Raw genomic sequence first — 12,959 nt, 5'->3', positions numbered from 1 at the left:
CCTATCTGTAAATGTTGATATATACACAAGGAAAGGGCTTCTTTTCCAGGAGGGGTGTTCCCTATCTCATCAATATACCAAAAAAGTGACTTTTTGGATTCAGGAAGTCCATTACCTCTATTGGTGTTGGGTTCCACCCCTGCTTTGGATATATTTAGATTTACCATAATTCTATATAGGTCCACACCTCATCGTATATCATCAAGGAGTCCTGTTTGAGCTCATTCAGTCGGGCATTTTTGACCTCAGTTTGCTGTCCGTTTTTTTGCAGACTGACTCATTGATTTCTATGGGTCTGTTCACATGTGGGACACGGACGCCCATAGGCCACATTTAGGCTTTGCGTCAGACTTTACAGTGCAAACTGCTTGTACATGTAATTATAAAGTGTCTGCGCTAGTTTTATGCTCTGTGTCCACCACGACACAAAATTCAGCACCTAAAGGGGCGTCCGGTGCAGAGTTGGACCGCGCACCACACTTGTTACTGTGACTCAGCAAAGGTGCACCAAAAAAAAAAGGGTGCATTTAATTCTCGAGCAGCACAGGGGGCGCCAGTGTTCATTAATCTGCCTCACCCTGCACATTAGTGAGTGCACATAGATTGGTGGGTCAATGGATCTGCAATGGTCGGAACGCAGATGACGTCCATGTTCGGTCCATTTTTTATCAAATGGGGGGGGGGGCAAAAGATAGGAAACCATCCATTTTTTTTTTGTGGACGTGAAAAAATGTATGCGTTTAGAATACGGATGGCACATGAATATCACACGTCTGTATTTTGTTACGGACACTCAATGGACACTCCCATCTGAATAAGCCATTAAAGGACATCTACCACCAGGATGAAGGATTGTAAACCAGACATACTGGTGTAACCCCCTCTGGCAGGATCGGCTCTTCTTTAAGTTTTTTATGCCTTGGTTTCTACAAAAAAAAAGCTTTTAAAATTATGCAAATTAGCCTGAGGGGCTTCAGGTTCCATATGTGTTAATAAAACCTGGAGCCCCTTAGGCTCATTTGCATAACTTGAAAGCCTTTTTTACTTAAAAACAAGGGCATTGGAAGCTAAAGGAAGCGCAAATCCTCCCAGAGGAGGCACACAGCAGTATGTCTGTGTGCTTGGTTTACAATCCTTCATCCTGGTAATAGATGTCTGTGCTGGGTTTACAATCCTTCATCCTGGTAATAGATTTTTGTGCTGGGTTTACAGTCCTTCATCCTGGTAATAGATGTTTGTGCTGGGTTTACAATCCTTCATCCTGGTAATAGATGTTTGTGCTGGGTTTACAATCCTTCATCCTGGTAATAGATGTCCTTTGATGTCGTCCCAATGATATAATTTGTAACAACTTCAAAAAACATTAATCGCATCTTCTATTCAGCACCTTTTTTTTTATTAATATGCGTAATAAATAAACAAACAAACCAATAAATATACATATATATGGCAGAGGACACCGAGATGACAGGCGCAGATGTCACAGACGAGGGTTAATTTCGGCACAAGCGGATGTATATACGCAGATTAACCCCATCCCGACCCCATTGTAGAAAGTGGCCCCAACATAAAGACCGCTGCAGCGAAACAACGGGGAAAACTCAAGGGGAACTGGACTTCAAATTAGAAGTATGTGGTTTGATCTCCTCGCTCCGTCCACTGGTCTCACGTCTGAGGTTATTAGTCTTTTAGGCTTAGCTTTATCACTGTATGTGCATGCAATTGTAAGCTCTTGGGTTCCACCCAAAATAATGACTGCAAAGTTAATTAGGAGATTTCTTTATGAAATGCCTCGGGAACACAGAGCTGATACTCCATAGAGATATGTCTCTTATTAATGCACTGTAGACGTTACTACAAGCCCCGCCCTATAGCACATAGCAGACGCTTGGTCAAGATTTAGTATATAACCGATTACATGATTCAAATTAATAACAGTTATGGCTTTTGACGACAGAAAATACATGATAAATGTCACTGTAAGCCATCGTGGGCATTCGGTAATGGTTTTCGTACCAATGCAAAAAAAAAATGTTGGGGGTTCGTCGGGACAGAATTGGTTTGTAATGGTTCTTTTCAATGTAGTGTTCCTATTGTTTGTAAGACTGCTTCAACATTGTAAGAACGGTTCCCAAAGTAGAGATCCTATGAAGGTGCACAAGTGTCCATTGTGACCACCCAATGACCACCCCAAAGTATATATATATACACATTTACTGTACATAACTTGAGTACGAGTTTCGGTTTGAAACTTTATCATATTGGAATTATTCGACTATTATTTTTGCAAATGATGGACACCATTTGGAACATGTGAATTCTGTGTTCGAGGTGGATCACATATACATTCACACGATCAGGATCGCCCAATAAGCAAAAACGCATATAAATTCACACGTGTATATGCAAAATTGCCAGTAGGTTTCAGAGATCAGTTTAATTATCAACTGATGTGAAAGGAAATCCAGGATCAGATGTCCTGCAGGAAATTGAGAACTTCTATGTCCATGAGATGATATTTGCTAAATCTAGTCATGGACTTAAAGTGAACCTGTCCCCAGGAATGGTATACCCTGTGCTAGGCTGATTTAAAAAATGTCTTTGTCAGCATTCTGAATCATTTCAGTACATTATCATAGTTTATTTCACATTATCTGGCTCCCTGCCAGCAGCTTGTGTTGAATCCCTGGTGAGGTGCAGCTGCATCTTGTGCCTCAGTTTCCTCTACACTCATACAGATCCTTCCCTACTTCTTGTCATGTGCATTGAGCTGGCAGGGGAGGGAGGGGGATGGAATGGAGAAGAGAAAGAAGACATGAGGAGACACAGGCACTCACAGGCTGCAGTTGTCCCCTCCCCAGGGACTCACCACACGCTGCTGGCTGGGAGCCAGGTAATGTGAATGAAACTTACATAAAGTACTGAAATGGTCTAGAATGCTGACAACAGCATTTGTAAAATCAGCATCGCACAGGCCACTGGAACCTGTCACCTGTCAAGGTTCAGTATTACAAAGTTTATTTTGTAGTGTGTAAGTGCGGCCACTGGCTGTGGTCCAAGATGATCATTGGTTTTCCATTAAATTGGTTTGTTCATTTGCATAATAATAGTTGCTACACAAACAGTACCAAAAGCTGTGATCCAAAAATCTCCCTTCCTATGCGGCTGTGGGGTCCTGAAATGCAGGTCCTATATACTTCCCTATCCTCTTGTCCTATAAGCTGAGGGTTTTGTTTTTTAGCTCCGCCCCTGATACATGGTAAAGTTGTTACAATGTAACCTTGTAAGGGTGAAGAAGTAGCAACTACATAGTAACATCCGCTGGAGCTTTCTCCCCTGACACCACCTTAGTATAGCGGCTTATTTCACCAGTACCATATTGCGGTAAATCATTTTATACCGTTTTTACGCTTTGCGGCTCTTTTTACGCCTTCTGCATCTCCAGTAATGATTATTGATACGCGTTCTATGAACTATTATACAGGGTTGAATATTGTGAGTTATTTTCCATATACGAAAATCCAGCAGGAAACGCGTTATGGATCACGTAAAACCCCCATCGGGTCATCTGGACCTATCCGAAACCAGACTGCAGATCCTCTCATTTATACACATGGTGGATACATCAAGGATATCAGCAGCCCAGCCCTGGCGTATACGGCGACGCAGGTGATCCGGAATATAATATTCACAGTGCGAGCATCCAGCACACACACTGCTGCCATATCTATATACACAGCAATACCCAGACCCCCCTACAACCACTGGGTCACACTCAATATCCAGTACAAATACTAATCCGCTGCAGGAATATGGAAGAAAAGCGCAACTACACTACGTTACTGATCGCCAACTGAGGGGGGGGGGGGATCAGATGCCATGACTGACTGAATTGTAAGCTCTTGGGATCCAAGAAAATGAAGAAAGTGCATGAATAAGTCAATAGGGGTAATATAGCTTATTATTGGGATATATATATAGTGCCCCCCCCCCCCTCCTCCGATATTACGATTATTAACATCACGGTAGGGGAAATGTTCTTGGTAATGGATCTTCTGCGGTGCGGATGAGATGAGCTACGGATGAAGCCTCCTCACCAGCAATGTGTTGTCCGTCCTGACCGGCTGTTCCCATAAAAGTTCCCTTATCCCATTTCCCATCCCAATGTTTGGTTTATGATCACCGTGGTCTGTAATAATGGGGTGAGAGCCACATTATATCACCCAACACCCTCCTCGCTTATAGAGTAGGATCTCCTCCACCAAACTCCATTGCAGCTCCTTCCACCTTATTACATGGATCCCCCCCCCCCAGCCCTATTCACCCAGGGTCCACCACATCCTCCGAAACCCTTCTTGTACCACTCATCTCTCATCCTACTCAATCCACCCCCATCCCGCGCCGCCATCTTTCTATATTCCCCACCATCCAATATTCTGGGACCTGTCTACATCCTAAGCTTCCAGGATTCTCCACTTGTGGGTTTCTTCTCTCCATTTACCATCTTCCTTCTCCTCTCGGCCATCGCTATTAGTACAAGGACACAAACTGATGTGATATAAGCAGCCAAAGGCTTGAGCTCCCGGTTACCAAGTAGATTGTAAGCTCTTGGGGTCGGGCACTGCAGGCTTACCTAAGCTATCCTAAGGGAAAAAGAATGGAGAGCCTTTGATATTTAGGTGCTAGTTACAGAGAAATGGCGGATATTGCAGAATCGGAGAAGTCTACTTGCCCGGTAATGAGTCTGGCAATCGGTAAGGATTGGGGTATATTCTAAGATGTCTGCATGCACAGCTCACGGCAATATCACGGCTAGCACACGTGCACGTTGGTTTGGGCGCAGGAAGAAAGAATACTGTATTAACGTGACCTATCCCACCGCACTCGTCCAATCATAAGGCTCCAATATCCTCCCAGAGGTCAGTAGGGTCACCCTAGGGTCACTCCGTTCTGTAGAAGAACCACAGAGATCTTGGCGCGTTCCTCATGCCGCTCTCACAATGAGCCCCGTCTTTTGAGTGTCTTGAACGCAGCGCGTCCCACCGATGTTATGAGTCTATTCGGTTGGGCTGAGGAACAAACTTCAGGGGCATAAGGGGGTTCCGGTTCTGGAGGCCGCCTCGTAGCTGCTCCGGATGCGATTCGTATGTGAAGCTGATGTCGTTCTGGTTACGTTCTGGGTGTTGACCTGAAGATGAGGATTGTCTAGGAGATAAGGAACACGGGTTATAGGGATTAGTAGTAGTTGTCATAGTCTCACATTATAGACCAGTCTGTGGTCACCGGTCACTAAACATAACAAATCAGAATATTATTTCCCGAAATAAACCTACAGGAACCAATAACAGCCCAATGTACCTAAGGATAGAACATGGAACCCCCCAGAAAACTGTCTAGATCCTTTATAAATGGGGTGGAGACGGTTTTTTAGTGCAAACTACGACAGAATTCTATCCTAGACAGATTAATAAATCTCCCCCTTTATTTTTATGGTTCTATATTTAAAAAAAATAGAAATTAATAAGCTGCAGGGAACCCGTCATTAGATTAAATGTCAAAACCTGATGATAGGTTCCCTTTAAAGGAGTTTTCCAGGTTAACGATATTGATTGTTGGACGTCCGACTGTCAAGACCAACACAGATCCGCTGATTCTGGGAGGAAGATCCGTTCTATGTACAGGACCGGATCTATGTAGATTGGCCGGTACCAGTAACTACAGCTCATATTCAAATCAATGTTGGATTATTGGAACATTCAATGTTGTTATTGTATTATATTGTATATGATGTAAATGACCCGTCCTCCAATGGAATCTCACGGAACGTTCTGGATTGTATCATTGCATGGAGATAATTCTGATCGGATACTTGTGCGACTCTGACTCTGACGATAATTTCGAAAGTCAGATCCGTGTGATGGGCGACGAGAAATGACTAACGCTCCGGCGTGATGGACGGATACAAGGATCGATTATGACGGACACGTAAACAAATGTGCATCTGTCCGCTGTGATTTCTGGAGTCAGACGCCGTCCACCAGATTTCTCCTGCGCTGCAGACTGACTGTGAACAGCGGCCGGGTATAATGAGTCATAGCGAGGAGATCATAGCGACGCCTGCCATACACTGGGGGGTAAGGGTATAAATCGGAACTGCCCCAATTTCTACCCATTTTTCCATTACTAATAAGTTATTTTACCTAAGATGAGATGCAGTACCAAACACAAACATGAGGAAGAGGGGGGCGCTGTTTCTGGAAAAAAAAAAAACATCTTAAACCAATCACAGCACAGCTTTCGTTTTACCAGAGCAACATACAAAATGAAAGCTGGGCTGTGATTGGCCGATTAGCCCCGTATTGTATGGTAATGCAGTGAGACCTCCGCTAGGGAACTTACTGAGGCTTCTGGGAAGATGGGGACACGGCTGCGGCTCCTGTTTCGGCGGCCGTGCTTTCCTTCTCAGAGGTTGAGTCTCCCCAGATACCTGCGCTCACCGTCTGAGCCACCATCTGGAACACGGACTTATCGAGGCTCAGCCAGCCCGAGGGTAGCCTGCGGCGGAGACACAGCGACAGCAATGACATCAAACATTTATAGCAAGACAGGGGCCAAAGGAAACAAAAGCCGATACAAAAGTGGATGAAAAGTCAATGATCCATAGGATCTAAAAATTCTGATCTTGAGTAGTGATGAGCTGACCTCAATCCCAAACCTGAAAATTCGGTTCAGGGTTTGGTCCCCACCAGAAAACCCCTTTAGATGACGTCAGCAAAGCTGCGGCAGGACTTAAATACAGGAGACACGAGTGCCACGTACATGGCAGAACATGAGCACCACCATTTTCCGGAGGATCTTGGCTTCCCGTTACGTCATTGGGGAGCGACGCTCCTCGGGAAAGTGGCGGCTGCATGGAAAGGGCCATCATTTAAAGAGTTAACCAGTATGACTGGTGGGGGGTGGTAGGTTTGGGGATCTCTGAGCCAGACCCAAACTTCTGACTGGGTGCAGATGACTCTGACCCCCAATGTTCAACTCAAACCTGAACATTGAGGTTCGGAAGCGCTCATCACTAATCACGGGTTACTTATTATCCTGCAGAGCTGCACTCAGAATTCTGTTGGTTACATTTGGAAACAGTCAGTACTAAACAGTGATAGTTTATACCGGATGGCAAAGTGTAAGGACGACACTTTCCAGAATTTAAATCGAAAGACACTGAACCAGTAGGGGATGCTGGGAGATCTTAGCTTCCTACGACGTCATCATATGTTAGTCATTGTCCTAAGGAAGCCTAAAATACACTTGTGCTTAACCATAGGATGATGTAATAGGTATAGGACACGGTCTACGTTCCATCTACAAAGGGGACCTGTCATGTTGATTTGGGACCCACAACTACAGGTCCTTATGGACCACATTGCCACATTGTTACTTCCAGTGGATACACATAGCTGTCTGCATGATGCATCTGTATAGTTCCCCTGTAAGATGCTGTCACTCACCTGTTCATCTGCTTTCCTTCACTCATATTCCTCCTTGACCCGAATAGATGCCCCCATTTCCGGGCAGGGCTGCTCTGTACGTTCTCTTTAGCCGCCCCGGGCTCCGGACCACTGGGCTGACCGGTCTTTTGTGAGTTCCCACTCACTTTCTCTTGCCCGTGTTTCAGTTCATTGAGCACAGACTCGGGGGGACTTCCCATCCACGACTTACGATTATCCTTTTGAGTATCATCTCCCGTCTCTTTCTTACTCGGCTTCTCTTCCACCGTCCTTTCCACACACGGACAAGCCTCTGCTCCATCTACGACCCCCTCTCTGGGTGGTGGCACTTTTTTAGGTGTCCCCCCATTTCCAGGCCTTCTCCTGTCTTGCCGGGTAAACCTGGTTGTATCAGTAGAGTTCTCAATATAGACCTGGGAGCTCTGCATGAGTTGGTACCACCACCCGGCCTGCTTGTCCCGCTTCACCTCCATCGTGGCCTCTTTCTTGTGTTCTTCATCCAGGTCTGCAGCAGCGGCGCCTTCGCCTGTAGGCCTCTCATTACTGCTGGACTCCTCTGAAGATGTCTTCATAAGACCTTTCCTCTCTTGGCCAGTCTGCTCTTCTTCTTCACGGCTTCTCATGAGCTGTATGGTGGAGTGTACGGACTGGATGAGGTCCTGCTTCACACGGAGCATCTCCTTTTTTTGCTGCTGTTCTCTGCTCATCTGGACCAAGTGGTGCTCGAATAGAAGGTCCAAGTCGAAAGGTAAAAGAGACAGAGGTTGGAGAAGGAGAAGAAGTTCTTCAAACAGAGGTTGACAAACTCCATGGGACACGGACAAGAAACCAACAGGGTCATAGTGAGCCCAGATGATATCTAGAAGACAGAAGAATATACATCATCCCAAGAACATGGACCAATAACCCCATGACTTGCCCTCTAGTATCATCAGTTGATCTATTACTTGGGTGGCTGTTTATGAATGAAAAATCCCTCTAAGCATTATCCTAGCCTCAATGGCTGCACTAGAAGCCCAAGGAGAAGAAGCCATATGGAGCGCTGCAGCTATGAGTAAGTGGTTTATCATGCTGGATTTTGATTGTAGATTTCTTTCAATGTGGAGATGCTGTTCTATATTTTAATCAATGGGGGTTGCCGCGTTACATATAAATTAACAAGAGATGGAGCTGCTGTGCTACATTCAATTAATAGGGGGTTCTGTGCGGAATATTAATGACTGAGGGTCCACTTAGGGGCAGCATATGATAAATGTGCCCAATGTGTGTGTATATACTGTATGTGTGAAATGCATATGTAGTGTATGTGTGTATATATCGGTGTAAATTGTATTCTGAAGTGTATCATGTGGAATGGGGAGGGCAGTGAGGATTTAGGAACATGGGGTCCCTAAGATCCTAAGTTTGCATGGTGGCCCCTGAAGTCTTGTTACACCAATAGTCAAAGCTGCTCCGTGAAACATCACTAAAATCAGCTTGTATGTGGCTCCTCTATCAGCCATCCCCCACCTGCTCCCCTCTCCATAGACTTCTATCTAACATTGTAGGTAAGTATAGACATTGCAGAGACTAATTCATTGCAGAGGTTTCCCACTATTTAACATTAATTTGAGTTCACAAACTGCATAAAAATGGATCCAACCTTTCTGTATGAAATTGTGCATTTACCATGCAAACTTTTTTGGCAAACCTACAACAAATTTTCCTAAAAATGAAGCAGATCTTGGCGACTTACCTTCATGGTTATACAGATGGTTGAACCAGAATTCCAGTGATCGGATACTGATAAGACAAATGGACACATAATATGTTAGAAACGGATGGACTACAGGTTACGTGCAGAGGGTCTGTAGGGGGACTGTGGACTTACTTGAGGAGTCCGAAGATGAAGGCGTTGAAGCGGAGGTTGTGATTGGACAGCTCGGAGTACTGGTTCACCTTCAGGCACAGAGTGTGCAGGAGTTTAGTGGAAGGACCTGGATGGGGGATGGCAGGTTTGTCATTGAGGATCCCCAGGGTCTATATGGACCCTTTATATTTACATGTCACATCATTCCCAGGTAAGAGACCCCTCCTTACAGTCCATCCCCCCCACCACGTCAGCTATCCAACATACCACCAAACAGGGCTCCCTATGGCCCCATGCCAGATGAATGTTGCCCGTACCTAGTTGTGTCGATGCCTCCACCACCGTCCATGGCATGTTTCTTCTCTGTCCAATAATCAGATCCAGGACACAAGGCTTCAAGCCATCGCTTAGGATGTCCCTGATGGCCGGGCACAGGTATTTCAGGATCAGATGTCCAATATTGGGACTCACGGAGCTGTTCCCCAGTTTGGCCTGCAGACAATGCAGATAAAAGCTGTTCATTATCTAGTTCTGTGTTCTATGTAACCATTTCCAGGGGTTTATGATTTGTCTAGTTTCACAGCCTTTTAAAGGGAACCTGTCACCACATTTTTCACAAATAAAGTTAGTGACAGTTTCCCATAGAGTCCTATTAACTAAATACCAACCTTCTTTTACCTAAAAATTGTTTTCCTCACCGCCCCATAAAATCAACTTTGTTATCTTACCTGGCTTAAAGCCAGATCCAGCAGTAAGGCGGAGGGGGCGTGTCCTGCTCAGCCGAGTCCAGCAGCTCCTCCCCATGGCCCCCTCCGCCATTCAGCACTTCATGTCATGTGACCAGGGTGATGTCATCTAAGGTTCCTCACCCTGTATCATTTGCAAAATAAACCCCATGTATGTATCTTATCACATGAAATCACAGCAGCCTCCATGGACTTCTACTCCTCCCAATCCTCCATGGAGGCTTCTGTGATTTTGTGTGATCAGATACATACATGGGGTAGATTTTGCAAATGTTACAGGGTAAAGAACCTCAGATGACATCACTCTGGTCTGAATGGTGATAAGGAGGCATGGGACATGGGGAAAAGCTGCTGGACTAAGCCAAGCAGGACCTGCCTCCTCCTGCTGCTGGATCTGGCTGGATGCCAGGTAAGATAACAAAGTTGATTTTATTGGGATGTGAGGGAAACAATTTTTAGTTAAAAGAAGGGGGGCTTTTAGTTAATAGGGCTCTATGGGAACCAGTCTCTAGCTGTATTTGAGAAAATTGAGGCAAAAGGTTCCCTTTAAAGGGTTGAAATCTATTGTAAATGGTGACAACCTATAGGTGGTGCTAAAGAGACAGTTTTCTTTCCTCTAGAGGAGAACTAATCTGCATAGTTTTCCCAGCAAACATTGCAATATAAGACTCCCTAATACTGGTAGACCTCTGCATCATTAGACTCCAAAGATATAGAATGTACCACCTAATACATCAGGGACCCCCAGTGGTCCATGGTTGACTGTTTCTACCAATCCCATTGGGCACCGGTGCACATACTTGTCTACTGATCCATTTCCCTAATGTAATTGTATCAGTCTCAGATCTGAATCATCATTTTTGTAATTGATGGGTTGGGAAATATTAGATGTGTCCTAAATATATCAGGCAATGTAATACCAGGCACACACATGGTCAGCCGGCTGCTCCAGGAGGACAATGTAATACCAGCTACACACACGGTCAGCCGGCTGCTCCAGGAGGACAATGTAATACCAGGCACACACATGGTCAGCCGGCTGCTCCAGGAGGACAATGTAATACCAGGCACACACACATGGTCAGCCGGCTGCTCCAGGAGGACAATGTAATACCAGACACACACATGGTCAGCCGGCTGCTCCAGGAGGACAATGTAATACCAGGCACACACATGGTCAGCCGGCTGCTCCAGGAGGACAATGTAATACCAGGCACACACATGGTCAGCCGGCTGCCCCAGGAGGACAATGTAATACCAGGCACACACATGGTCAGCCAGCTGCCCCAGGAGGACAATGTAATACCAGGCACACACACGGTCAGCCGACTGCTCCAGGAGGACAATGTAATACCAGGCACACACATGGTCAGCCGGCTGCTCCAGGAGGACAATGTAATACCAGGCACACACATGGTCAGCCGGCTGCTCCAGGAGGACAATGTAATACCAGGCACACACATGGTCAGCCGGCTGCTCCAGGAGGACAATGTAATACCAGGCACACACATGGTCAGCAGGCTGCTCCAGGAGGACAATGTAATACCAGGCACACACATGGTCAGCCGGCTGCTCCAGGAGGACAATGTAATACCAGGCACACACATGGTCAGCCGGCTGCCCCAGGAGGACAATGTAATACCAGGCACACACATGGTCAGCCGGCTGCTCCAGGAGGACAATGTAATACCAGGCACACACATGGTCAGCCGGCTGCCCCAGGAGGACAATGTAATACCAGGCACACACATGGTCAGCCGGCTGCTCCAGGAGGACAATGTAATACCAGGCACACACACGGTCAGCCAGCTTCTCCAGGAGGACAATGTAATACCAGGCACACACATGGTCAGCCGGCTGCTCCAGGAGGACAATGTAATACCAGGCACACACATGGTCAGCCGGCTGCCCCAGGAGGACAATGTAATACCAGACACACACATGGTCAGCCGGCTGCCCCAGGAGGACAATGTAATACCAGGCACACACATGGTCAGCCGGCTGCTCCAGGAGGACAATGTAATACCAGGCACACACATGGTCAGCCGGCTGCTCCAGGAGGACAATGTAATACCAGGCACACACATGGTCAGCCGGCTGCTCCAGGAGGACAATGTAATACCAGGCACACACATGGTCAGCCGGCTGCTCCAGGAGGACAATGTAATACCAGACACACACATGGTCAGCCGGCTCCTCCAGGAGGACAATGTAATACCAGGCACACACATGGTCAGCCGGCTGCACCAGGAGGACAATGTAATACCAGGCACACACATGGTCAGCCGGCTGCTCCAGGAGGACAATGTAATACCAGGCACACACATGGTCAGCCGGCTGCTCCAGGAGGACAATGTAATACCAGGCACACACACGGTCAGCCGGCTGCTCCAGGAGGACAATGTAATACCAGGCACATACATGGTCAGCCGGCTGCTCCAGGAGGACAATGTAATACCAGGCACACACATGGTCAGCCGGCTGCTCCAGGAGGACAATGTAATACCAGGCACACACATGGTCAGCCGGCTGCTCCAGGAGGACAATGTAATACCAGGCACACACATGGTCAGCCGGCTGCTCCAGGAGGACAATGTAATACCAGGCACACACATGGTCAGCCGGCTGCTCCAGGAGGACAATGTAATACCAGGCACACACATGGTCAGCCGGCTGCTCCAGGAGGACAATGTAATACCAGGCACACACATGGTCAGCCGGCTGCTCCAGGAGGACAATGTAATACCAGGCACACACACGGTCAGCCGGCTGCTCCAGGGGGACAATGTAATACCAGGCACACACATGGTCAGCCGGCTGCTCCAGGAGGACAATGTAATACCAGGCACACACATGGTC

General features: G+C 46.6%; 1 protein-coding gene across 3 annotated transcripts in view; it reads right to left on the bottom strand.

Annotated features, from left to right (window-relative positions):
• Positions 1-1,359: 1,359 nt before the first annotated feature.
• The window catches only part of RUSC2 (RUN and SH3 domain containing 2), a 75,390-nt gene continuing 63,790 nt past the window's right edge, over positions 1,360-12,959 (bottom strand). For all 3 annotated transcript variants that reach the window (XM_072132805.1, XM_072132803.1, XM_072132804.1), the window contains 6 exons: positions 9,672-9,846; positions 9,376-9,481; positions 9,241-9,287; positions 7,506-8,364; positions 6,400-6,555; positions 1,360-5,205 (listed from right to left, as the gene is read on the bottom strand). In XM_072132805.1, coding sequence (XP_071988906.1) covers positions 5,049-5,205; positions 6,400-6,555; positions 7,506-8,364; positions 9,241-9,287; positions 9,376-9,481; positions 9,672-9,846 — 1,500 coding nt within the window. In that variant the 3' untranslated portion in view covers positions 1,360-5,048. The remainder of the gene's footprint in view (positions 5,206-6,399; positions 6,556-7,505; positions 8,365-9,240; positions 9,288-9,375; positions 9,482-9,671; positions 9,847-12,959) is intronic.

Source organism: Engystomops pustulosus, chromosome 1, assembly GCF_040894005.1.
Source record: "Engystomops pustulosus chromosome 1, aEngPut4.maternal, whole genome shotgun sequence".
Taxonomy (NCBI): Eukaryota; Metazoa; Chordata; class Amphibia; order Anura; family Leptodactylidae; genus Engystomops; species Engystomops pustulosus.
Note: the sequence above shows the minus strand (reverse complement) of the source record. Positions and strands in the feature narration are given on the sequence as shown.